Here is a 27,347-nt window from a genome sequence, read left to right as displayed (position 1 = left end):
TTGGATGTAAATCCAGCTGTGAGCCGTGGGCTAGAGAGAAATAATCAGAAAATAGCAGGATTAGTTCACCCTTCACATTCATAACTCCATGTTTCATAGATCACCAATGCTCGAATCCACCCCTAAGCAGCAGTAGGTGTTTTTATAAGTTGCCCAATACAGTGTCAACATATGGAAAAGGGTTCATATATCAATTCACACCTGTTCAACTCACACTTAGATAAGATGCGATTTGCACTTTAAAATAGTAAAAAAAAACATGTCATGTATTTGACAATGGGAAGCCTCACCCTGCCTGAATTAAACTTTTCAGGAGGATCATGCTACTTTGGGATGTTTGGCGGTTTCCATTAATGAGTGGTTGGCTTCTTGCGGGAGGACACCCAAGAACACGGAGAAACCCCACTACGCAGAGTCGAGGGTAATGGCTCAAAGCTCCACAGACAGATTCAAGAATCCATCGCTGTGCTTCCACCTCCTGGACACACCCCGCAGCTTACAGCAGCTGAAAAATAAGAATAGGTTTTACACTTTCTGGCAATAAAACAGATGATAAGATGTTCAAACACCACATACTGCAGATTCCTTTGCAAGTAATCAAGTCTGCATTAACCACACGTACTTGTGGTGAACATGCAAATTAAACATTAAATGACAATTTCTGGCATTGTCTTTGAAACTGGTTGGCTTACACCAGAGACAGCCTTCTTTATGGCCGAGTCTCGCTAGTGTCAGACCAGAGAACGCCTAAAGGCAAACAAGTACAAAGCCTACAGCAGCTGCTTTTCCCAAGCAGCCTCCCATTCAACACTTCTGACATTGTCAACTCAACAAATGTTATCCCCACGGGGATAGCAACTGAAAATTTCGGCCTGGTGGGGGGGGGGGGGGTCATAGAAAAATGCCGAGTTGGGGAAATTCTTCACATCAAATAACTCCGTGCTTGACAAGATCTCAGAGTAGGGTCGCTAAATTCGATGTATTTTTTTTTTTACTAGTAATCACGTGAAAACAGCAATAAACCAACTACCGTTTTGCAACATATTTAGAAATGTTGAGCGATAGAAAAAAAATGTTAACTGAGAAAAGGATGGTGCCACAGTGGTGTAATGTAACGGTTAACAGACGGGACTTGAAATCCAGAGGCTTCGATTCCATCTTCCCGTCATGGCAGTGAAAATAATGGGAGTACAGTTTTTTTTATTATCAATCCACCCCCACCGCATCTCTCTACCCAGCAGTATAAATGGGTGCCGACCACGGTTAGTCCATTGGCAGGTCTGGGTGTGTTGTGGCAAAGTGTAGGGCCAGCATGGACGAGTAGATCAAACGCTCTCTAGATCTCCCCGTGGTGAAGGCCCCTTCCGCCAGCAGTGCGTGAGCAAACAATTGCAGGGCTCCACCTTTACCCAATGCACGTGGGTAAGAACCACGTGGTTTGTATGTCTGCACGTACCAATCAATGCATCAATCACTAAAATTCCACCGTCATCGATTATCGATTGCGGACCTGAAGAATTGGTAATCGGTTCCAAATGCATGCTTAGTCTCATACATTGACACTCGATAAGACAACTGGAATAAAACCGTGGATATTCCCTCATCCTCTTCTCTGCAAAAAGGGCCATTGCCCGAAATGTTAGCCTACGGAAGTATTTATTTGTGTTGTAATGCAGTGCTATTTGACGAATGTGGTGAGTTTGTACTTGTGCACCACTGCCAACGCGATCCCTCAATCGTTTGTTGAAAACGATACCGGGAAAACACGAGCGATTACCACGATGAAGCCAGTTGGCACGAGCGTCAGGCTTCGAATCCCAACACTGGCACCTAACCGATGTGAATAATTAAAAAAAGCACACGATCTGCTGAGAATAGGCTCTGAACTGGATGTCGCTCAGATAGATGAAAAGGTCAGCGATCAATGCAACTGCACTGTTTTGCTGGCTTCATGTTTTGTACTCCTTTTTATTTCACCAAAACACCTCTCGTCCCGTTTAGCGTGTAGGCTTTCGCGGTCAATATCATCCACAATACAGGTCATTTTTTGGGTTAGTGTAAATATAAACCTCTTGTCCCATACATCTCCCGTGAGACATACATCAACGGGCTCCCACCCAAGGATCCCACGCTGCCCATCCACCCATCTGCCCATCTAATCCACCTACCTATCTACCTGTCTTCCTATAAACCAAATCACATTGCTATGCTCCCGAACTCGTTACCTCTAAGAAGCTAAACAACGTTGAGCCAGCAGGATAGGGCCTGGATGGGAAACCGACATTCATAACAGGCGTTACAGGCTGTGGGCAGCTGAGGGGAGGGCAGCAGCATCAATTGTACTGTATGCTTCCACGTCTATGCTCCCGCCCTTCACGAACCTGCACTGAGCATGGTTGATGTACCACACGGTGACAAAAAATCCTACAACTCCCATGACGTGGTGAGGCCCTCATCCAGCAGTGGATTGACGAAGGGCTGTACATGACCATCAATCCGTTTATACTTTTGTATGAAACCAAATGCATGTTTGCCTAGCAACCTACTTGTGTAGCTACCTACTACCTGCCAGCAACAAGCCTTTATTTCTTGATGGCCACCTGTTGGGCCTGTTGCTATGGCCATGAGATTTGAATAGGAGCTAGTTAATGTCACCCAAGCTGGGAAGCACTCTTGGGGTTTTTGATTACAAAAGAGGAGGACAAAAAGCAATTGATGCTGCCCTCTGGACAATTGATCACGTATTAATTGTTCAATTATTAATACTTTCGTAATTCGCTTGAATTATTGATAGGGCTTGGAAATGCGGATGCAGTCGCCTCAAGCCTCACCATTGAAATGAACAAAACGAGGTTCTGATTTTTCATGACAAATGTTTAATAACATGCATTTTATCCTGGGCATTTGGCATTTACCACAGAGCAGTGGATGTTGTTGTGGTAAAATGGTCAGCAATCGGGACTTGCAATTCAAAGGTGACTGCATCAATTCGACCTCCCAGCCCGACAGTTGAAATAATGGACACGTTTCTTAAATCCCAAGGTCGTGTGCGTTGTATGCTCAGTATGTTGAACTTCTTTCGCACCGTACGTAACCAACCGTGCTAATCGGAGATGCGGAAAATTTGTGGGTAATCCCACCTCTTCCAAGACACCAAACCAGCATAGAAGAGTAGACCAAATATCGTTTGGAGGAGCTTGTTAGAGCAGCGTCGTGAGAAATACATTTCAAGGGCTGCACCTTTACTGTTTCGAATGTTTCATGGGATGCAGCAGCAGCGGCGTGTTTGTGTGCGACTGTCTATTTGTGTCTGTGTCGTTTGTTACATGATTGACACATCCACTGATAAAAGAAGACTCATAAATATTCATGGTCGGTTGCCCGACCTGCACCCAAACTGCTTGCAATGTTTTCAACACATAGCACGCAACATTAGTCATGGTCTCGTTTTTCACACTTTATCAAGCAAACGCATGCTATCATTAAAAAAGAAACAGAGGCAACAGCCCTCTGGGATTCCCTATCGCATTGTATAGGTATAATTGCACGCGTGTTAACATTATACGGACCTGAATGAAAATAAAATATGAAATAATATTAATAGCGCGTTTGCTGTGTGTGAACGAGCAATGTTAATAACCGCACATTCAATCGAGGACAATGATCCACTGACTGACATTGACATGCGTACAGTGTCATCTTTATACTTTAGTGTAAACATTGCACTGCACACAGTGCATTCGCTATACTTCAGCTAACATTTGCTTCGTGTGCACACAATGTAACTGCACACACACAATATGTCCTTGCGCATATCGCATTATAGCTGGCTGCACAGTTTGTACTTAGATTACTTCATCATCGGTTAATTCAGTTCTTTGTGTTACTCAGTTTAAGTTGAATGGTAATTACACTCATGTAATGTCGCAATTCCCTGCATACTTCAATTTCCTTCGCAATTGATTAATGTCCAATGATGCAATTAACTTTTTCCATCTTTTATTGTGCACCCCAGATTACTGCTGATGTTGCCATGAATTAAGCATTGGTGGGATATGACTTCGGATTACTTAATTTATAATGGAAACATATTTTTACGAATGATTGGCAAGCTGTACGCTGCTTAAAATCATCTCCCTCTAACAGCTGTTACAACACATGACAGTGACGGGTGACAGTGTGTGCATTGTCAGCTAAGAATCGCAAGTAGCTGCGTCGTTCACGGTTTAAAACACGGAGCCACCACTGCTGAGATATACGAGGTTTGAATCAGTGTTTCAGCTACCGGTCATAAAACAAGAGTTCTTAAATTGTACTGAATTAATGGTCTCGGCCCTGTCACTGATGCATGCACAAAAAGTTGTAACATTAGTGTTGCCACCTGTCCGGATTTGACCCAGGCAGTCTGGGAATTTGCTTCTGAGTTCGGGTGGCAGGAATTGATTTTTACCGATATCTCGTTGTTTATTATAGTATATTTCACCGAATCGATTGACATAGGCTGACGTAGAAATATGCCCGGGTTTGGTCTGTGGAGAGAGTGATAACCCAAAAGCATATTAAATGTGATGTTTCAATAAGTTTCAGACTTCAAACATTGGTTTGACTGGAATGCGGGGAACATTCTCTGCAGGACATTAAAATGTGGTGCATGGCTGAACCAGGTAAGCCCAAAAAACTGGTCCAGTATTTGTAGATTGTGATCAAAGAAAATACTTGGAATGCATTTTATTATTAATGTACGGTTCAATTTTAAACAAAAAAACCTTGACATTTAGGGACTTCACACCCCCCATCTCTCGCTTTGGTAAATCTATGGATCTGCCTCTGGTGAAGAGGCCGAATTGAAGGTGGTTTCAGAAGTAGTTCTACGAGGACATCTTCCTCAGCCTGTTATCTGAACACAAGGTTGATACACAGCTGGCTGTAGAGTTCCCTATGGGATTCGTATTGTTTTCACGACACGAGGCCGACAAGCACGATTGTAATACAATACGCAAGCAAACATAACACATCTCATCTGTTGCGTGGGCGTGGTGTGCAAGCGAGTCGTTCGCCAGTCCAAAAACAACATTAGACTTATCCAAGCTGTAGTGCGGACGCGGTCGATTGAAATAAAGACAAGAACAACGCCATTCTTCCTTGTCATAGCGTCCCCCCCACACATTTAAGTGGCTCTTCGCACTGACTCTACGCACCGGCGACTTGTGAATGTTTGATGAGTGCAGGGGAACACGAGACGCAGTGGCGCATTTGCGATTGCGAATGCGGCATTTTCCCCAATCTCACTTTGTTGTTGTTGTTAAGCAGCTGACGCTGCGTTTGCAGTGATGCATAGATAGCACACACGCACACAAATGACCCCAGCTAAACGCAACACGTTCGTCAGTGTGTTATTTATAAAGGTGCGTTGTCTGAAACGTCGTTTACTATGCTATTTATTTTAGGGCAGTGTCATTGGCGAATGCGATGAGCGGTTTTGTTTGGCTTTTTTCTAAATATAGATTTAAGAGATACGTTTTCGCTGATGTTGTTGGCGTTGCAATTATCTCGTAGTTGAAGCAATTAAGAAGTTTAACTTGTTATGCCCCACTGAGAACAACAATGTTTTGAACAAATAGTTGTACTGCATGTCATCAGTATGTCAATACAGCACATGCACCCTACTGCCTTAACTACTGGACACTTCAAGCACTTCATTATCTAAAACTGCGAATTGTGACAATAACTGGACACCAGGCTGAATGTGTGAATGTACACGGCACAAAAACAGAGGCGTTGTTGCAATTAAAAGGTTTAGTGTTTTTTTTATTATCATTATTCGCAATGCATGCGGATGGTATTTAAAAAATGTGCCTGCAATTGTCTGGGGAGCGGTGGCGTGGCGGTCAGCAACCCAGCCACCCCAGTTCGATCCACCAGTGACGATGACCTCTGAACCGGGCGCGTGCCCTCCCCTAGGTCCACTCAGCCTCAAAATGAGTTCCTTGGTGCGGTGTGTGAACATCGCCGTCGGGGAGACAAAGGCGGTCGGGCGTGTTGCTGGCCACCCCGCCCCTTCGTGTGCCGTTCCTGACATCATAGGTGCTTGCTAACAGCACTTGCCCCTACAGCCTGTTACAGGCTACGTGAGTGGGAATCTTTGTCTTTGCGCCTTGGCCTCACGCAAATGGCTCTCGTTTGTTTACATTGGACCCCGGCCATTCGGGATAGTCGAAACGCCTCGGGAGGCAGATACGTGGACGTGTAGCTCATTGCGTTGCTGCTGCTGCAGCTGTTGCTGCGTGCATCTGCCCCGAGCGCTAGTTAGAACTCTCGCAGTAGTTCGCAAGGCACAACGCTGCGGACATGTCAACACGCACCAACATTTGGTGGACGACCAACGTTGGCCCTCGCTCGCCCTCTGAGCCGAGCGGGGGGGGGGGAGCAGCCATCTTATGAAGGGCTTCGAAGTCGTTAAGTTGCGCACGCAGTGAGGCGATAGTGACGGCGAGCACAGAATCACTCAGAACAACGCCACACACGGTCCACCCGACCCCCCCTCTCCACACACTCACCGCCGCGTACAGCCCGAACAGACATTTGTGGCATTGCGCCGTTTTGATTGTGAGCAGCTATGGAGCTACACAAAGATTCACCCGTGTAGCCTTAACAGACTGTAGGGACAAGTGCTGTTAGCGAGCACCTATGAAGGTCGCAATGATCCACACTGCCTTTACACGGAGCTCGAGGCACTGTGACATGCAACAGCGGCGGCGGCGTGGGGAGAAAGGGAAGGTCGGTTTAGTTGAAGGGGACGCCACGCGGTACCCCACTGCACATGGCCGCCCTCGGGAACGTCACTACGCCACGTGGGCGGGGCTATTGTCGCAGGTTGACGCCCACCCACTCACGGTTAACCAATAGGGTGCGAGTATCTCTTCCCGCGTGCCGCGCGTTGACCAATGGGAGAATTTCATTACGGGGGGGGGGGGGGTAAAGTTGAGGGGAGGGGCTGGAGGAGGAGAGGGGCGGTGCGAGCGGGAGCTCACCACGCCACCATGGCGAGCGTGGCGTTCAGCCCCAATTTCGCGGTGGTTTGCTCGTTTCTCGAGCGCTATGCCGCCCTGCTGCGCCTGCCCGACTTCAACTTCGCCGAGCTCGAGGCCGCGCTCGACGACACCGACGAAGGTGCGGACGTTTGCACGGTGGTTGTTGTTGTTTTGAGGGGGGGAGGGGATGGGAGGATGAGGGGGGGGGTCATGCCAGCATTGTGTGTGCGCGCGTGTCTTCTTGTTTTTCTTAAAGCGGCGCTTTAATTATTTATTACTACGGGCTCGGCAACGTTCGCGTTGTTGTTTTTTGAGTCCGTGGCCGATCGCTTTCATCGCGCTCTCTCAGAGACCCTCCTCACCACGCATTGTATTTGCTAGCGCGGATGCGCGCGGCCGTCGGGTGGTTCGCGCAGCCGGATTGGTTGGCGGCCGCAGCGGCGCGCGCGATTGGTCGGCGTCGTCGAGTTTCCCGCCAGTTTTGACCAATAGCGAGCCTCGCGCGCCCTTACACGGTGGGAAATGTAAAAGGGGTCTCGGGTGCTGTGTGCACTTAATGGTGGTTTGGTGTTGTGCAAAAAAATGATAAAGTGACATGGCAAAACTTGTTCGCATTATCTTGTACAATCTAAATATAAAACAAAAAAGTTTAACCGTGAATAGTCTGTGCCACGTTCACATTGCCGCGCGTGTTTTTCCTGCGGTAGTTTCTGTGCGAGACGGTGTAGCTGCCACTGGGTTTTTGCAGTGTTTTTTTCTAACCTCAGAAAGCCCACCGTTCACTACGCAGCCATCGATTTAATTTCATACCCGTCCCTAATTCACCCAAACTAAAACAACTTAACTCCCACAAGCAGTGGGTGGGGGCACCCTCTTCGTACAATGCCACAGTCGCCTGTCGTTCGTATTGGCCGATGGTCATGCTTAGCAGCGCAGCGAGCATGGCGATAACGACGACGTGGAGGAGGAATGGCGATGCTTGGGGGGTGGAGTGCAGTGGTTGTGTTTTCATTTTTAAAAAAAAACCTTCCCTCCATTGAGTGAGTGCAGCTCACAGCCGCTACGTGGCGCTGCCACCCAGAATGAGAGGAGCTTTGAAGGGAGATCTTTCAATACAGGAGTGGAGGCGGATGGATGCAAACCCGCTTAAAACTTACACACGCGAGTCTGCACAAGCCATGAAGCTTCACATCCAGAAAAAACCTAAGAGTAGAAGTCCTGTTGTCAAGTGATGAGCACACATGGTTGGCCCACGTGGACTTGGCTTCTTGGCTTGGGTGCAAGTCTCGCGAGGGGACAATTGTGGTTATGAATAGCCGCTCGGCTTAAGGGCTAAAGTTAGATTGGGGGGTGGGGGGTAAAGTGATAGGTTCAGGTTGTGGATGAAGAGGTGATCGAGATTATTGCTTGGGTGAAGAAGTTTAACGTTCGTGTTATTCGAGTCGTAGGGTTAGTGCTGAGGTTTTGGCTAAATTTAGGCTCCGTTAAAGTAACAGCTGCGGTGCTCTGGTTTGTAGGGTAGTGTTGGTTCTAGAAGTATATTTATATTTTAGTATATTTATCTTTGTGGACCAGGGGATGAGGGCTTCTCTCGCCAGTGGATAGCTCATGGCTTTCGATGATGGATATGGTTGGCGAACGTGATATATGATAGGTGTAGTGCTAGGGTTAAGGTTTAAAGTTGGTGTTGAAGATGCTGTTCTTGTGACTCAGGAATAGTACTTTAGTGCCAGGAGAAAGAGCTAAAGTTAAGGTTGGTTGAAGTGATAGATCAGAGTATTTTCTCTAGCGCAGGCATTATGCTGTGTGGTTTTATTTACGTGCCATTAATTTCGCAATACAATTTCAAGCATACCTAATGAAAAAACGCACGTCATACAATGAGTACAATACAATATTTATCAAGAGAGAAATCAAACGTAAGCATGCTCAGGTGGGCACCGTGGTTTGCAGCCATGCATGTTTTGTGGGCCTTGCACACCAGTGGGGTGGGTGGTCCTCGTAAGAGTAGAATCAGCCTCGGGGGGGATCCCTGCTGTTGGCCACGATCAGCCCAGGCCCCCCCATCAAATGACACCCTCGTGAGCCTTGCCCACCTGCACGGATATGTGGGGTTCTGCTGCTGACAGTAGGAGGCAGAGATGTGCCAGGGAGAGACGGAATGTGCACCTCACGATTACCTTCTTCCATGTACTCCATAGTTCATGTTATTTAAAGTCCCCGCTATTGTGTTGATGACCTTTTGTATGCCGACATGACTGTGTACGTTCGTGTGAAATGGATGGAGTTTGCTGTACAACCTGATAGAGTGGTGAAGCTGTGCGATTTAATAGCTCTTTTTAAATTATTTGGAAAGACATGTTACATTTCAGAAATGCGGTTTGTTTTCATAAGTTCCAGAGGTTTGTGACTTGCTGAAATGTGCAAAATGTTTATAAGACGAATGTTTGCCTTCTTATTTCAAGGACATTAAGGCGTATGTGAATTGGTTCTACCCCTGCGTCATTACCAGTTGCACCAATGCATGCAGCATACATGCATTTGTCTCCCTTTAAACGAGCTATACGCATCTCAATTGAGAAACCTTACACAACCCCTCCTACACTCTCGGTTATTAATCATGCATAGACTGCAAAGGCTGTTGGATTAAAGAATTCATGTGGTGTCTGCAAGCAAATTTATACCTTAACCTTGTCGTGTGTATAGGTAGTAAATTAATGGAGAAGGCAGGACCAAGCACTGATGTGCAGTGGGGGAAACAGGCTGGTTAAAGACCTGCTGGGATGGAAATTTTAACGGGAAATAGAAAGGCAGCACAATTGACTGAACATAATAACTTTTGTCGCTGGCGCTCAGCGGGCCCCTCTCGTCTTGCGGACGGGAGGCCTGTTAGCGTCATCTGTGTAATTGGTTTTGCGTTCCCCTTTGTCGACAGCGCCCAATGCCTTGGTGGAATTGCACTTGCGGCTGCTCAAGACGATGGGGCAGAAGGTGGCACGAGACCGATGGGAGAAACACCTGGCCAAGGTGGCCCCCCCCCCCTCCTTTCCCTCCTGACCTGCATACTGCCCCCAACCATGACCCGGCTCAAACCAAACGCCTTTAATCGTGGCCGTTATGTAGGCCTAGCTACAACTGAGCCTGTGTCAGTAGTCTTATCAGACATTTACTTTTAGCTCAGGTGTTGCAAAAAGTTATGTGCTAGAAATTGTTTATCACTAATTGCATATAGATGTCGAAGTTTCTTATCAGTTTAACAGTCCAAACAGCTGTTAATGTTCACACATTCGTTTAATAGGATGCCTTTTTGGATAGAGTGATGAGTCTACATCTATGAGCTTGTGATTCCTGCATACTGGCCGCCAGCTGGAACGAAAACCCGGTCTGGGGTTCTTAACGTCGATTTTTTTTTGATTGTCTCGATACAGATGTGTGAAGATTTTGACAGCCCCCTTGCTTGGGAGCTCAAGAACCTGGGATACCCCAAGATGAGCCAGGCCAACAAACTGATTCTGCTCAAGGTATCATTAAGTTGCTCCGTATAGCTTTTTAGACTGTTGAGGCAAGTGCTATTAATTAGCAAGCGCCTCCTGAAGGCTGGCATGGTGCACGAAGGTGGTGATTGTGTGGCTGGCACAGCACAAAATAGGGTCATGTGGCCAACACCATCCCAGCTTCATTTGTCTCCCCCATTGCTAATGTTTACACACCTCATCAGGTACTAATTGAAGGGTGAGTTGACCCCTACGGGAGGCCCAAGACGAGGTCAGATATCACATGCTGCTTATGTTAACCATGGCAGGAAATAAAACCTAGGTGATTAGGTCCATCGTGCAGTGAACTGAACATTATGCCACCGCTCTGCTCATGAGTGGATTGTACACCAACACATAGACTGATATCCCCTATTGACCTTATAGACTATTATGTAAGTGCTCTGTCCACCAAATTGTTTAGTAATGAAATAGCATTTCTATTGGGAAGTCACTGATTTTAGGCATTGTGAATTACAAATGTAATTTTTATTTGTTCTTGCACACTGGTCCCAAAGTTGAAATGATACAAATTGTTCATGGATGTAAACCGTGATAAGCATCGCCCAAAGGTAATTTGAGCAGGTAACCACTTTTTGTTAAATGTATATTGTTAACTAATGTAATTTTGTATTGCTATTGTAACTTTCTGACCCACCCCTACTGGACATCTGTGAAAAAAAAGCTTCATATCTCATTGGATTCCTCCAGTGTAATTAAATGTTCTAACGAAAGATTCTGATAATACTAATAATGCCCTTTAATTATCCAAGAAAGCCTGCGTCGTTACACTCTTGTCAATAATCGAAGTGGTAGGTCTCATGTGGCTAAGAGCCACACGTAATTAATTTTGAGGGTTTTGTTTGACCTGTGAGTCGAAGGCTCCCCCCCCTTGTCTAAATGGAGAGTGTCTTGCCTTATCCCACCACTAACTGTGTTCCCCATGCCCTGTGCCCCCCACTGCCATGACCGTTTGCCAGTTCCTGTGTGAGACGCAGTTTGACGACAACGTGCGGTTCAAGGCGACCGTGAACGAGGAGGAAGCCGAGCTGATGCGGGTGCAGCCACTCGGCCGTGATCGTCATGGCCTCGTCTACTGGATCCATACGGACGGGCATTTCAACACCCGCCTCTACACCGAGGAGCAGGATGACCTGGAGCAGTCATCCTGGAAGCTGTTGTCACGGCAAGTGGGGCCTGCCCATGGCACTCGCCTCTCCCTAGATAATTTTCTCGCCTTCCCGATCGCTCCTTTGCTCGCTTGCTCTTTTAATCACTCGTTATCTCTCTCAATAACTCATGCACTCACTCTAGGACTAAATGTTTTCCCTCTCTCAATCAGTCACACCCACGATTGCTCACTCCCTGGGTTACTCATTCATTTGCGTACTCCATTTATAACTCATTAATTTGATCGAATTTGCTAAGTTCACATTTTTTTGTTTAATGAAGTGCCATACATTTCAATAAACGCTGATTTTTTAAATCGATATACAAATTTGCAGCCCGTTGTCAATTCACTGATGGATGAAGGTGGTGGTAGTGATGTTAAGAGTACTCATTTCACATTTGCAATGGTAAGTTACTTTACATTTGTAAGTTACAAAATGGGATCATTTTGCCAGTATCAAAGTAAAGATGTTCAAACACCAAATAGATTTCTTTTTTTGCAAGGAATCAAGTTCGCATTAACCACACGTACTTGTTGTGAACATGCAAACAAACATGCTCTGATAATATGTGCATTGTACTAGAACCTGATTGGCCTACACCAGAGACAGCCTTCTTTAGGGCCCAGTCTCACCACGTCACTTAGGGTAAAACCTATTCTTGTTTTTTCATATTTTGTAAGTTATTTAACATTGGAAAGCCCAAGTGTCTCTCTGTAAGTGTTGTGCGGCGTGATTAGTGCATTGTGATACATATCTGGTCATTTGGCTTTGATTCCCAACCACGGTTAACATCAGTCGTGATTATCAGAACTGGTCTTAGGCCTCACTTAGGTCAACTTGGCCTTAAGTGAGTACCTAGTACAGTGTAAATATCAGTACTGGGGAGACGGCTGGGCAAGGTGCTTACCACACCTCACCCTCACGCTACATGTTGGCCTACATCGGTGCTCACTAACAGCACTTGCTGCTACAGTCTGTTCAAGGCCATACGGGGCACCTTTTTATTTATATTACTGAGGTGTGGTATTATCTTAGTTTGGACCAACACAAATGTGCGGTCATTCTTGCGCTCACCACTGTTTTTTTATGTCCACGTGTGGAAACTTCTACCAGGATGGGAAAGCTTCACAATTATAAAAATATTAATCTTTCTACTTTTTTCTCCTCTGTGTTGCATAAAATAGGGAATTAGAAGTGCAATATAGGATTAAACGTTTTAATTTTAATTGGAGCATTCCGCAACTTCCCTGTAATGTGCAGATGTGTACTGTTTCTCAAGGTTTGATAGGCTCAACACTGTCTTCTTGGTTCTTTCGGTAAAGTCACGTAGAAGGGAAGTAATAAAATAATAAAAAGAAGATGAATCCCTGCAGTCACGAAAGCTTTAAATCAAAATTTAGGCTCAACACTGGTAAAGTGCTAATACAATAAATAACTCGATATTAGTGACTTGGATTTTTTATTATAAATTATTACCTTTAAGTAATTCGCCATGATTAAACAGTTTAACAGGCATGTGGTGATGTATTTATTCATCGATCAAAATCTATGTTTTACTCACTTTGCAAGCATTGAATCGATGCGTGTGACAGTTATTTGTCATTAATGCAAATGGTATGTATATTCTATTACATTAAGACATGCAGTAAACAAAATTACAAACAACAAAAACATAAAGTTACAAATGAGATAGTGAAATGTAAACAATACAACCGTGATATCTGGATTTTGATGATTCATCAAATTGATGCGTAGAGAAGCTGTTCCATGCCTGTTGTGTAATTTTAAATTTGATTGAACACTCGCACTGATGAAAAACAATCTAATTATTGCCAAATTGTGTGCAAAGATGCATGAGGAGATTGCACACTTGCTGACAGAGAGAAATGCACGGATCGCAAAGCAAAGACAAATGAAGAGACGTCGTATTCACTGCGGTGAAACGCAAGCGGGTTTGAGCGCAACGCATCGTGACGCAACGCATCGTGAGAAGAGATGATGGCCGATGGTCGGTCGAGAGTAATGACACTGGCTGCGAAATTGAGGAAACGCAGCTAAGAAAATGTCCACCACGGAGATGGAGCGATAAAATCCACTCGAGTGCAGCACCTAGATTGATTGTCACTCACGCAACTGAGAAATGTATATTGCTTGGGTAGGTAAAAAAATTCTGATAAAGATGTATGCTTAAGTTGAACATGAAATATGCACTTGGGGAGCTGAATATATGGCGCTGCATATACCGACAGGTGGCAGCTGCGTTGCTATGGCAACCTGCTGGATGGAGGGAGAGGGCATGTCAGAACAAGTGACGTCACTCAAGAGCTGCAAGATGACATGGTCATGTGACAGGAAATGATGTCATGTGGAGATGATGTCATTACTGGCCCTTGCCTGTTGCCAATGGAGGCATCTATCTGGCATTCGAAAGGGTAGTTGTTAACTGGCCTTGCTGTGGTCTGGATGCATTTGCCTTCTATATGTCAAACAAAGCTGGATTCCTTATTATTGTGATTAGTATTGGTACAAACGGTAAATGCAACTCAAGTGTGTGAAGGTCATTATCACAATACACAAGGTACATCACAGGTATTCATTTAATGTATAACCATGTCAGAGCCCCATTGGGACATTACTTTTGCAAAGGCAACCTCGGGTGCAAATTAAACTACAGTATAAAATTATTATTTCATAAAAGTGACCCTAAACATAACGATCGAGATGAGATTAAACTCATTGTTTCTCAGCAATATAATTAGGAAGAAAATGTACAAGAAGAAAATGTATTTGTAGTCACACGTACACATAATCAGACCTACCATGTACAGTACTTCAAAATACAATTTCACTGCAGTGAGGATCAGAACTTAAGTGATTATTTTTTCCATTCATGTTGGACAGCCCAGGACAGCTTGGGAACGTGTAATGTATGGTTGCGTTTTCAATTCTAAGTCAATGAGACACCAGAATCCTCGAGTGGGTTACATTTGCATCCGAAAGTATTTTTCTGCTGCACATTGATGGTTTTTCCAGTTTCCATTATTCATTCCTGCAATTCTGAATGGCCACTATCCCACAGTAATTGTTTTAATTAGATTTGCATGAAGATATTTTGATGGATTGCTTCCAGCTGTATCTGTTTCCTGCCGTTGAGGCTGCAGCAGCTGCACTCAGCTCTGTGGCTGCCTTTTCCCAGCTGCCATTGTAGCGAGCAAACACACCTCTGAAAAATGACACAGCCAAATGTTCTTCTTGCATTTGCTGTCAGGTCTATATCCAAATTACCTAAACACTTTTTTTGCATTAAATCGGCCTTTTCATTACTCCATCCAGCTGCTGCAAGGGGCAATTCTGGACATTGTGGACCACTTTTTTGTTAGGTAGCACAGCGGTCTCATGTATGGGTGGTGTGTGTATCAATCTGGCACATCTGTGTTCTAAAATTTACAGCTGCGTGCCATTCTATTAAGTCTGATCTAAGCCAGGTGTGCTCTGCAGGCTTATGTACCAATGTTTTATGGTCTCTCGTGGTTCCGGTGCACTGCAGAAATCGCGAAGGCCTGGCTGAAGTTCTGCAGGGGCTCAAGTTGGCGGTGAGCGGGGGTGCCGGTGGCCAGGAGCAGAACAGCCCCTCCTGCAGCAGCTCTGACACAGAGGAGCCAACCAAACTGCCGCCCCCTTACACGAGTGAGACACTGTCCGTTGCTTGACCCTTGATGTGTCTGTGGGTTGCCTACATATTGATTCATTGGTTAAAATAACATTTTAGGTTGACGATACGTGAATCGGAACGTGTGTGTTACAATTGATTATTTAGAATGGGGAATCATCACGTAACGTAGCATACGGTGCATTGACTCTTGTCTTCTTTACTGGGGCACCAGCGGCTTTCAAACTAGGGCAGAAGATGAAAGAAAACAAAGCGGAGACGGGCGACAGTGACGGGAAAAAGTTGGAGGAGGAGGGGGAGGAGGAGGAGGAGGTGGCCCCAGCCAAGAAGGAACGGAGCGAGGTCGGGGAGACAAAGGGCGGTGGTGCCTCTGGTTCTCCCGAGGAGGCAGAGGACGAGGAAGACTCGTCGCTCATGAAGGAAGCGGTGATCAAGCTGGAGCGCCTGGACGACACGATGCTGGAGAAGCTGTCGCAGGACACCTGCAAGGAGGAGACGCAGGCCAAGCTGCCCGTCAAGAAACGCGAGCTGCGAATGCCCACCGAGATTTCTCCAGACGCACGGCCCTCAAAATCCGACGTGGACGGAGAGGCGCAGGCGAGCGGCGCCGATGCCGGTGGCGAAGGAAAGGGGGTGGCCTCAGAAGGTGGTGGTGGCGCGCAAGGCACCACCGAAGGAGAGGCGGAGAATGGGCAGAACGGAGAGTTGGGCCGCAATGGAGGTGGTAGCGGCGGTGGTGGCAGCGGTGGCGATGTCTCAAAGGGCGGCTCGGTGGCACACAAGAGTGACGCGGAGAAAGATGGCAAGGACACTGCTGCTGCCGCGCCCACGACCAGGAAACGCGGCACCTCGGCCACCCACGCCGACAGGGTGAAGGATGCCAAGAAGGGCGACTCGGAAGCAGTGGCGGGCGACCCCAGCAAAGTGAACGGGCAAGGCAGCCCCAGGCGCATCACGCGGCAGAGGAAGGCCGCCTCCGAGGAGGCCAAGAAAGCAGAGGAGAAAAGCAGCTCGGAGGAGAAGGTGCGTTAAGGCCGCTTCTTTCGGGCTTCGATTAAAATTTAACTTTTGTTTGTTTCTTACAGCACCCTGTTACAGCAGGGGTGTGCAACCCCTGGTCCTCTGGGGCCACAGTTCATTCTGGTTTTTATTTATCTACTTAATAGAGCGATTAAGTGAAATCATTATTTTATCGAATGAGAATTTTAATTGTTGTCAGCTGTTAAGCAATTGGAGGTTTCAAGTTATCAACACATTCAGGTTTGTGGCATTCGAGGGGCAGAATTGAGATATAACTCAAATAGATTTCTTGTACTTATACTGCTAGTGTCCTGCACTGTCTTATACGAGTTGGAATTCGCATTGAGCAGAAAACAGAGTAAATCATTGGCAGGTAAGCATGTATTTATGGTACTACTTTACATCACTAAAACGATGTGAATGCTTTGAGATAGTTGTAAACTCATCTTCAAGATAAGGGCTTTGTCTTCCATTCAGGTATGTGTCATCCTGCTTATCACATCGAACCAATATGTTTTGGGTCTGTGCATGGGAGTTACTCGGTGAATGGCTCTAATTGTCACGTGGTTAAAGCTGTTGCTGTTTTGCATGTGCAGGGGAGCAGCGGGGAGAGCGAGGGCAACGACGATGGCAGTGAGGAGAGCCAGGAAGAGCCCTCGGAGGGAGCTAACATTGACGACTCGTGCAAGCGCTGTGGGCTGTCAAGCCACCCCGAGCTGGTGAGAACACGACACAAAAACAACAGCTTCCATATGTATGTATGTATGTAGAACTTCTTTCGCATCGTACGTAACCAATCGGGAGGTGTGGGGGATGGACAATAAGTGGTGGTGGTGACGTCACCACATTGCCTGTGCCAGGCTCGGTGCACTCTGATGCCACTGAAATGTCAAAGGGTTTCCCAGATGCTATTGATTGACTGAGATGACTGGCAGTTACGCCACCTGCTCTCCCCACTGACAACTTATTGCTGCTCATTCTTGTGAGTGTAGCTCCTGCACCCATCATTGTTGTTGGAGGGTGGCTACCTCCCAACAGCCCAGTAGCGTCCTTCACGAGCCTCCTCCATAGAGGTCGATATTGACACCGCTGGTACCAGTTTAACCCTTGGCTAACATTTTCCTATCATTGAATGGATTATATGAAATAGGTTATTCCTATGTACACAATTCTCCACGTATTTTGAGCATATTAATTGGTTTTAGTCAAGGAATAATTGTGGAATAACAACATCATATTTGGAGATAATGGTAACAGTGATGGAGAAGAAACATGTAATCCTATGAAAACTACATACAGCGATGACGATGTTGAAAACACCGATGTTAATTACTATGCAATGTGTGCAGATCCTGCTGTGCGATGGCTGCGACGATGGGTACCACACTGCGTGCCTCCGTCCCCCGCTCATGCTCATTCCTGACGGGGATTGGTTTTGTCCATCCTGTCAGCACGTAAGCACCTTCTCTTCCATCTGCACCACCACTCTTATTTCCTGGGCGACGCCAATCCTCTCTGCTGCTCACTTACAATTCAACACGACTGTGTTATGTAGAGCTGAGCTGTACAATTATTTAAATAATTTTGTTACTGATTATTGGTTTCATTTGACTTGGCAGTGGATAATACAAAAATCATTGCGAGAAAAAAGTCTCACCTATTTAATTCTTATGAATAACGCTATTGCGTTTGACACCTGGTGTGCTCCCTAACTTGTTCATTCATCTTAAAAATAGAATCCTTTTCTTCACACACTCATTATTGAGATGCTATTACATTCAGAGTCTTCGTTAATTCAAACTGCATTGTAGTTTTTCGTAAAATACATTTTTACTTTTGTTCTCTGCAATTCCTCTGTGATTTGAGTTATGCCGTAAATTGAGGCAGAGTCACAGCAGTGGTTGACTGTGCTGCGTTGCCTCCGCTACTCCCCTTAATGCCGAGCAGAAGAAGCTTTGTGAGAAGATGGAAGAGGAGCTGAACCACCTGGACAGGATGGTGAAGAAGAGCAATCGTGCACAACGCAGGTAACGGCTGCGTTCCCAGCCCACTCATACTTCGTCGCGGTTTTGGTTCTACTTTGTCTTCCGACACGGCTCGGTTCAGGCTTGAGCTGCTACGTTGCTTTCGAATATGCCCAAGCGGGCTCGGCCATAGTTTGGCCTGGGCTCAGCTCATTGGAATCCAGGACATGGCTGTCAGACAATGCCCAGAGCCGGCTGAAATAAAACTACGTGCCGGAGCACAGTGCCATTAATTTACTCACAATGTGATCTGATGCATTGTCAATATTGAGGGTTAGGATTCAATTGGCACAAATCTCTTGCTCTTGTTGTTTGTATCATGTCTATATTGTTTAAACGTGTTTTAAAATAAACTGTCAGTGCTTTTAGCCATGTACCAGTCAAGCAAAACTTGGCTCGTGTATTACACAACCCTTTTTGCGTTACTTTGTTTTAATAAAACTCTGATTTCCTGACATTTGTGCTTAATCTGATTCAAATTCACAAGTGTTTTTTGGTTTTATTTTATGTCTTTGCAGAAAAGAGATGCTGACTTATGTTGGGATCAGCTCGGAGAATATCCTCCCACGCAAGGCAAGTTATAACGTACGTACAGCTGTTACAGATATTCTATTTGCATTCGCAAAGTATCCATTTGTCATGCACAGTCATAGAGTTATATTGTAATACTCGGTCAGTTTCCAACGTGTCTTTCTTGGAACATGTTTTTTGTTATTAGTGGGATTTTCCAACACTTTCTTTTTGCGCCCTTGTTAAAGAGATACTTACACAGCAATCTCGTAACAATTAAACTGAGCAGCATCATCAAACTCTCCTTCTGAGTTCCCAATGCTTTGATTTTGTTTCCAAAATTCTGCTGTTCTGCCGAATCATGTTTAGAACATTATGAAGTTGTAATTATGGTCAAATTTCTGTGACAATACTAAGTGTCGTCTGCTTCAGAGTAGACATCAAATATGCCCGACATCATTCGCATGCATGCCACCGTCAGGGTGCCAATTTACCAAGTATAAAATCACTCAATTGGGATTAATAACTCAAGTAATTATTTTTTTTGTAGCAGGTAAAGAGATACTTACATAGCAATCTCGTAACAATTAAACTGAGCAGTAAGGCCCATTGAGCTATACACCTCTTGTTTCAGAAGTGACCTGGCCACAAATAATAGCTCAATGAAATGGCATATCATGTGGAAGTTTACAGCAGCTAAATACTCTAAACACATGTATCTAAATGTGGAGGGAAGAACTGGAGGACGTAGAGAAAAAATCCACACTACCACGGGGAGAAGATGCAAACTCCGAATATACAGGCTTGGGCACCACATCGCTCAAAGGGATGATTGCTGATTGTCAAATATAACGATAGTGGTAGCCAAGGGATGTAACACGTCTGACAGCACGCCCACTGAGCGATGAAATCAGATCCGTGTGTAGGTGCTCGCTGAATTATTACATCGCAGAATCATGAAAGTTGGTAACGGCTTGGGGAATCTTTCATCCTGTAGTGGACTGATAAATGATGATGATTGACGTGAGGGTTATTATAGGCCACATGTTGGGCTTGTGAACATGATGCCACCTCGTGAGTAGTCGGTACAGGATGACGAGGACGAGGAGCCGGTCGGGAGGCAGCGCCTGGAGCGGCGGTCGAGTCGCGCCCGCAAGGCGGTGAGCTACGAGTACAAGGAGTTCGACGACGCTATCATCACCGCCATTGAGGAGGATATCAAGGAGGTTAAGGGTGAGCCTCTCCTGCCGCTTCTGACCGTGTGCTATTGTCATTGAATCACTGCGCTGATACGGTGATGTTCAGGAATTATATCTGTCTGTTCTGAGGAAGCATCACATGTTTTCACGAACACTGCAACACCTAAACACATTTTTACTGAACTTACCGCACAGATTACCAATGCCAGATCTGTATTGCTTTTGGGAAAAATTTCCAGCAACAATAATTGAAAAGTTTTTTTTATAAATAAGCATATCCGTACGGTATGGGCACGTGCATGAGATTGCATGGCTGTAATTATGTATACCTGACGCACGAGTCAATTCCCCTCAAGTGTAGGTTTCCTTGATGGTTTGGGTCGTCAGTGTGTCAAGCTCGATGTTAACTTGCGGGTATTCTCACATTGCAGAAGCAAAACGGAGGATGGCTATGGAGCAGGAAGCTGAGGATTCTGGGAAGGAGGAGGAGGAAGATGAGGAGGAAGAAGAGGGCAGCACTGGCGGGGCCTCGGCGGCAGCAGCAGGCGGAGCAGCACCCGCCTCGGGGCCTGTCCACCGCGGCAAGGACATCTCGACGATCCTGCGTGCCAGCGGGCGGCACAGCGGGGAGTCGGACGACGGCGCCACGGCCGCCGCCGAAAAACCCAAGAAGAGAGCGGCGGGCAAGAGCAGTGACGATGATAAGGAGGAAGATAGCGACGAAGATGACGGGCGTCGCGGAGTGGTGCGTGGGCGCAAGCGGGCGCCCGCAAAGAGGAAGGCCCGGAGACTGACGGCCCTTGACAGCTTCGATGAGGAGAGCGAGGACGAGGACTACCAGGAGAGGTGCTGCACGTCGCCGCCACGACTTATTCCATGTCTTCGTTTTGTTAATCCCCGCCAACTCAGTAGGGGAAGACACGACAATTCGTAAACTCGATTAAACGTGAACATAACTTGAGTTTAAAATTGTGTTGCTATTCGTGACTAATTGATACATTTGGTTAACTGAAATACTAATTGCCATGTGAAATGCTTGTACATGTGATACATTTAATGATTATTGGGCCCGTCGTTTGAAGGCGCTTACGACGTAAATTTGGCCTCATTTACATGGCCTAACCCAAAAATCTATTTTCAATAATAATGATATTGTCTGGGAAAACCTATACGTGTTAAATAAGAGAACGTGTTTTGTTTCCCCCGTGCAGTGGCACCGAAGTGGAGGAGCCGGATAACTGGGTGGATGAATTTGGCAGCGGTGACGCGTCCTCTGGCTCGGACTACTGGCAGAGCTTGTCGCGGCGGCCGCGAAAGCCGCGGACGGAGCCGACGCGGCGGAGTCAGAGGCTCAGGGGGCGGCCCATGGAGGAGGACAGTGGTGAGCGCCACCTCTGTTGCCCCTCCCACCTGCCGGCGTCGGGATTCTAAATCCTTGCTGATTAGACGCCGAATGTGGAAACTGGCCCAGAGAGTTTGCCTGTGTTTTGAACCAAATAATGCACTCGCAGAGGGCTTCGTAGACCAGAGGTCGCAACCGGGTACCCCCCGATACCCGTACCCTACCCGATACCCAGCTACCCGTACCCGGCCGGGTACGGGTACAGGTAGCCGTTTGCGACCCTGGTTCGGCCGGGTACGGGTAGGCCGTGAGTCACTGGTGAGTAACCGTTTGTCACTCATTTCGGGTAGGGTACGGGTACGGGTAGGGAACGGGTACCCGTACCCGGCCGGGTACGGGTACCCATTTGCAAACCAGGTGCGGCCGGGTACGGGTAAGGAATCAAAACCCGTTTGCGACCTCTGTCGTGGACTGATGGGATGTGTGATAGATAACTTTAATTTTTAATGTGGGTTGTACAGATATGTAAGGCAGGTGTTGTTTGCTTATTTGCTGAATCCTTGGTTGCATTTTTATACACAACGATTTTGCATATGCATCCATCACACATTTGCCCTGACCAATTAACAGCCGACACCCAGTGCAGTATTTGCACGGTGTAATTAATTTTCCATGTTAGTAGTGAGCGCCATATTACACGTGTTCACATATCTCACCGTTCTGCAGTGTGATATTATATCGTCGAAACTACGATCGAGTCTCATGACGCTGTACAAACAAATGCTCACAGAAGCGGGATTATCTAGAACTACCTCTGAGATATCTCAAGTTACGATTCACACAGAAGGGGGCAGCAACTATTTACCTGCTCTTCCACGGAGTAATTTTTGTCTCGTTGCAAAGAAATATTTTAAATTCTCAGAGCTGGAATTTATCCAAATTACGTGCATAACTAAGTCAAATGTGATGGGATTGGATTTTAATGTAGTTTCATTACAATGGACATCCTCATTTTAATCACAGTCAGCTGCATGGATCTGAACCCAGCATCTCATCCGGTACAAGCTCCGGACCTCTGAGCCACCTACAATGTGATTTTAAGATGTAATTTAATAGTTAAGATTTACTTGGCCACTGTGGATGCTGCATGGTATCACAGTGGCAAGATATTAACTATCTCACATGATTATACAGGACGTCGTGGGTTCGATCCTGACCCTGACGCATGTATATTTGGAGTTGCATTTTTCCCCATGGTCGCTTGGTTTCTTCTCTGGGTCCTGTTCCCTCCACATTTAGAATCAACATGCGCTAAGAGTATTTGGTTGCTATCATTTTCCACATAATAAGCCACTTCATTGAGCTGTCAATTGTGGCCAGGTAGCTTGTGCAAAAGAGCTACATAGCTCGGTGGACCTCGCCTGGTAAAATTAAAAAAGTTAATAGTTTATCGGTGCTTTTCTGTACGGGATATCATGGTTTCCTTGCATCTCACCGCAGACTTGGAGAGCAGCGACAGTGAGGTGGCGCGTGCCGCCCGCCGGGCCGGGAGGAACAAACGATCGGAGCGACGCACGGCTCCCGCCAGGAGAGGCACGCGGGGCAACAGGGCGATTGCTCGACGCAAAGGCGGCAGGAACGACTCGGACGCCAGCGAGTCGGATGCGTCGCACAAGAGTAGCCCCGTGGCGGCGCGCCGGGCAAGGGTCACCGCCACCCCACGCAAGCGGCAGACCCGCTCCTCGGAGAGCCACGGTGACTGTCGCAACACGCCACACGTGGGGCATTGCTACAAGTGTTGTAGTGTGCTGGCGACCACAGTAGGCGTTCCCGCTGCAGTGCGCGTGCCACGTTAACGCGCCTGGGATAGGGAAATGCGTTCCACGGTAACTGACACTTGCCACCGCGATGTGCTCGCCGTGGCAAATAAAGCCGACGAAAATACACGAGCCATAGGAATGTACAAGGCACGTCAAAGCTTCTACAATAACATGTGTGCCACAGTCACTAATGCAACACACTGTCACCTTGGGTCTGCCATGAGAATCGCCACATCGGCCATGGCACCAAGTGTGCATGTGCATTGGCACTGCATATCCACCTTGTGAGGTGCGTTAAGGTGGGTATGCAGTGCCAGTTACTCAATTGTGATTGCATAAAGCAATCGTCGTAATTACAACTGGCAGTCTAATGCCCGATTGCGGGTCGTGTGCCCTTTCAAATGTTTGAAGTAACGTGATGAGACACACCAGTATAAATACCGTTATATAAAAAATTATTGTTAACGCCCGCTTCACTCTTGCTCCCGCAGAGAGCGCCAGCTCGGCCAGCGAGCGCCCAGTGCAGAAACGCAGGAGAGCGGCATCAGCTGCACGGGCTCGTAGCTCTGACGAGGAGGAGGAGGAGGAAGATGAGGAAAAGGCAGGTCAACGAGCCAAGCCTGCTGGGTCTCGGCAGCGGCGGGCATCGGGTGCTGGCGGTAGTGCACAGCGACGTCAAAAACGGCCGTCGAGCGCCCGTGCCCCAGTCCGCACGCCCAAGCGCAAACGCGCTGCTCGGAGCGGCCGGACCACGACTGGCGGTGCAGGTGCCGGCAGCAGCAGCGAGGAGCACAAGGAGGGCAGTGGTGGCGGCGGTGGCGGCGGCGGCGAGAGTGGAGAAGATGCGGACGAGGCGGCGATAGCGGCAGGGAAAGCGCAGCGTGCGCGGGACGCCCGGCCCAGGAGGCCCCGGCGGGCAGCAGCCGCTCGTGGCACAAAGGCGGCGGCAGCGGCGGCGGCCTGCGACTCGTCCGGGGAGGACGAGGGGGCGCCACCGCCCCCCGCAAGGGCCTCGCGGCGCGCGGGCGCTACCAAGGAGGGCGGAGGCGGCGGTGACGACGACGAGGATGTGGCGGACGACCTCCTCGGGGTAGAGGATCTGGTGGACTATGTGACGGGAGAGTAGTGTAACGGCGGCGCGTTTTAATAACTGAAGAGAAATAGACAAAAACGAAGGTGGTGGTGATGATGATGGTGATGTCGATTTAGCTGTGATCACCATGTATTTGAGCAGCTGGGGCTGGCTTTGCCGAGCTCTTCTTAACGAGATTATTTTGGCTGGTTTTTCTATTCATACTCCGACGTGTGATATTTGATCAGTTTTATTTCCTATTCGCCGACTTAGCCCTGTACAAAATTTGCTAAATTCCTGTAGGCGTGAAGTCATGAATAGGTCCTGTACACATGCCCGCATAAAGCTCCCCAATAGTCCCTTTCTGATCAGGAGCCTTTTAATCGTATAGGTAGTTGCTAGTTATCGCAGAATGAACGACCACGTGGCTTTTAAAAAGTCCCGCCGGTAAGTCATGATATGTACATGCGGTGTTGTGCATGTGTAAGCCTCGAAATTATCTGCTGAGTGGTGTTTGTGCACCGCTGAAAATGGATTGGTGTTGTGGTGAGATGATGCTTAAAAGACACGTGGTTGTGCGTCTGGTGTGTACATATAAACCTGGCCCTCTGCACTGCTATGTGTTGCTGATTACAACTTTTTTTACTTTTGCAGAATTACAGAGCAGATTTGGAACGATTGTTTTTAACCGTTTGTGCTTAACTTTGCAGAGGTCGCGCAAAGAGAGCAAATTCTATTTGTGGGCAAAGTAAATCAGATGGAACGGCTATCGGAAGTGATAAAAATTGGACAGTGTGGTCTCATAGCATGGTGTTTGAGTGAACTGTTCTGTTTTAATGTGCTCTACTTTGTGTAACTTTGCATACGTGAAAACGCTAGGATGTCCAAATGACGGAGTTGTGTTTCCCACTTCCAGGGAAACAGGTGAAGCGTTCGCCAGATGCTGTGGCTGGTGTACAGAGGTGCATGGGACCGTGAGATGAAAAAGAGCTCCTTGCAGGACACATTGCTCCCCCCACTGTCCATTGAGACAAAACCTGTGTGTGTGTGAAACCGAAAAGTTATTAGCGTTATTCATAGTTGCATTCATACTCATAAGCAGTTTTGAGAAGAAACGTGGAAAATATAAAAAAAAAACTGATATGTAACAACTTAGCCTAAAACTTTTTGGAAGTTAAGTGCGACACTTATCCAAAGGTGGTCAGATGAAACAAAGTGTTGACTTGTTTGGACTCTATTGAACAGTGGTGGTTAAAAGTCCACCATACAGGTGTTTAAAAACCAAGTCGTCAACTTTTTTCATTGTTTATTTTTTGAAAGATTTAATTTGGTTTTTTCTCATCGTTTTTGATCTGCACGCTTGTAGAGCAGAAACGCTTACAATTTGTTTTCTGTCACTGACGACTGCTTAAGTTGCAAATTAAAGCTTTTTACAGTAAAACGAAACAGTATGCCTTTAAGTAGTCACATGAACCACAGCTAGTGTCCCGTGTTATTACTGTATTGTAGCAACGATGTATTTATAACGGTGTCGCGTTATGATAGTAGCGATGCTGTGATGTCGGTATTCACGTGTCAACCCCTATGGATAATTCTTTTATATATCCGTTTTAAATGTCCTCATGGAACATAAAGAGTTACACTGGCTGTGTCCTTTTGCGTGGTAGTAGCATCACCCCCCGCACTGCAAATAAAAACAGTCGTCAGCATTTTGCTTGCTTGATCCTGCCTCTTTGCCTGTGTTGTGTGGTTTGCGTTCACTTCAGCCGTGTTTTTTTGTTATAACTTGACCCAGTAGTTTAAGGGCTGATGCATGTGTTGGCAAATGTGGCTTTTCCTATTTTGTTTTATTAAAACGGGCCAATGATTTCCCAGCAATTTTTTAAAGTTTATTTGACATGGCAGTGGGGCGGAGTGGTGATACAGGGGTTTGTGCCCTGCATTATGAACCTGACAACTTGAGTTTGATTCCTGATGAACTGGTTCTCCATCCACCCTCTGCCCCCCTCTCCAAAACCTCCACTGACCAGCCAGGTGAAGTAAGGTCAAACGACTAACAGTGGGGGCCTTCACCCAGCAGTGGATTGGGTTAATTTGCTGACGTGGAAATATGTAGAAGAGTAATAGGAAAAAAAAAACAATTATCCTAATAAGCAGATGGCTGCCAATTGATGTAGCCTTTTTTCAGTAAGGTTGGCATGACTTTTATACAAAGCATAATAATTCGTACAATTCAAGTATTTTACATTTGGACTAATGAGCACATCCGTGATGAAAATTGCCCATGTAACTGTCTTCAAAGCCCTTTTGAAAAATAGCCAGGTGATTTCCCAGTGATTTTCTTAAATCAAACCTATGTTTACTCAAATTATGTTCCTTATTTGGGCATCACTCAACTGCTAATCATAACCTATTCTCATCAGCTAGGTGGTTGTGGTCGTGTAAGGCAATACACCATGGTCTCCAGAACATTGGTGGAACACGTGGTATATCGACTGCTGGATGAGGGCATCCAGGTGTCAAAAAGTTCGTGGGGTTGATTGAACCAAACTTCACATTTCACCATGCTGGTCAGTGGGTTAGTGAAGGTAAGCACTACAATTGATTTTGCTGCACTACCCAAAACGGTGCCCTGCAACTTATACCACCTGCTATGGACGTTGGTTGCCCTTGGAACGATCCAGAACCCATTTCTGCTTAACTTCAGACCTGATGGTGAGATCAGATGCACTGCGGGTAATTTAGTCATACGGACCCATTATGTATAAATTGTGTTTTCTATAAAATAATAAAACCAAAAGTTGTAAGTCCATGTCCCATTCCGGGGTAACTCAATCAAACCATCCCCAGAGTAACTGTATTGCCATTCACATGCTGGCGGTATCACCACTGTTGGCCATGATGTCCGGTAAGTCAGTGGTGGTTCTATGGATAGACGAGACCTGGCCAAAAGA

General features: G+C 46.6%; 1 protein-coding gene across 3 annotated transcripts; it reads left to right on the top strand.

Annotated features, from left to right (window-relative positions):
- Positions 1-7,005: 7,005 nt before the first annotated feature.
- Positions 7,006-26,116, top strand: RSF1 (remodeling and spacing factor 1). 3 transcript variants are annotated; one of them, XM_078876094.1, is made up of 16 exons: positions 7,006-7,170; positions 9,967-10,058; positions 10,460-10,552; positions 11,545-11,750; positions 15,284-15,423; positions 15,621-16,429; positions 17,023-17,145; positions 17,776-17,880; positions 18,374-18,453; positions 18,969-19,035; positions 20,043-20,193; positions 20,591-21,005; positions 21,371-21,540; positions 23,002-23,256; positions 23,813-24,411; positions 25,310-26,116. In XM_078876094.1, the coding sequence occupies exons 1-16, from the start codon at positions 7,041-7,043 to the stop codon at positions 25,319-25,321; spliced, it is 3,447 nt and encodes a 1,148-aa protein (XP_078732220.1). In that variant the 5' UTR covers positions 7,006-7,040; the 3' UTR covers positions 25,322-26,116. The 3 variants fall into 3 exon arrangements, with proteins under 3 accessions (XP_078732220.1, XP_078732219.1, XP_078732218.1); XM_078876093.1 differs by having other exon boundaries at positions 18,969-19,023; positions 23,813-26,116; XM_078876092.1 differs by having other exon boundaries at positions 23,813-26,116.
- The last annotated feature ends 1,231 nt before the right edge of the window (positions 26,117-27,347 follow it).

The sequence above is a fragment of the Lampetra fluviatilis genome, chromosome 43, assembly GCF_964198595.1.
Source record: "Lampetra fluviatilis chromosome 43, kcLamFluv1.1, whole genome shotgun sequence".
Lineage (NCBI taxonomy): Eukaryota > Metazoa > Chordata > Hyperoartia > Petromyzontiformes > Petromyzontidae > Lampetra > Lampetra fluviatilis.
This window is presented reverse-complemented; position numbering and strand designations above follow the sequence as displayed.

Bases quoted from the DNA above. Each gene is read 5' to 3' on its own strand.
- RSF1 (XM_078876092.1), top strand. From the start codon at position 7,041: ATGGCGAGCGTGGCGTTCAGCCCCAATTTCGCGGTGGTTTGCTCGTTT. The intron at 7,171-9,966 runs GTGCGGACGTTT...CTTTGTCGACAG, and splicing joins GCTCGACGACACCGACGAAG to CGCCCAATGCCTTGGTGGAA. The intron at 16,430-17,022 runs GTGCGTTAAGGC...TTGCATGTGCAG, and splicing joins AAAGCAGCTCGGAGGAGAAG to GGGAGCAGCGGGGAGAGCGA.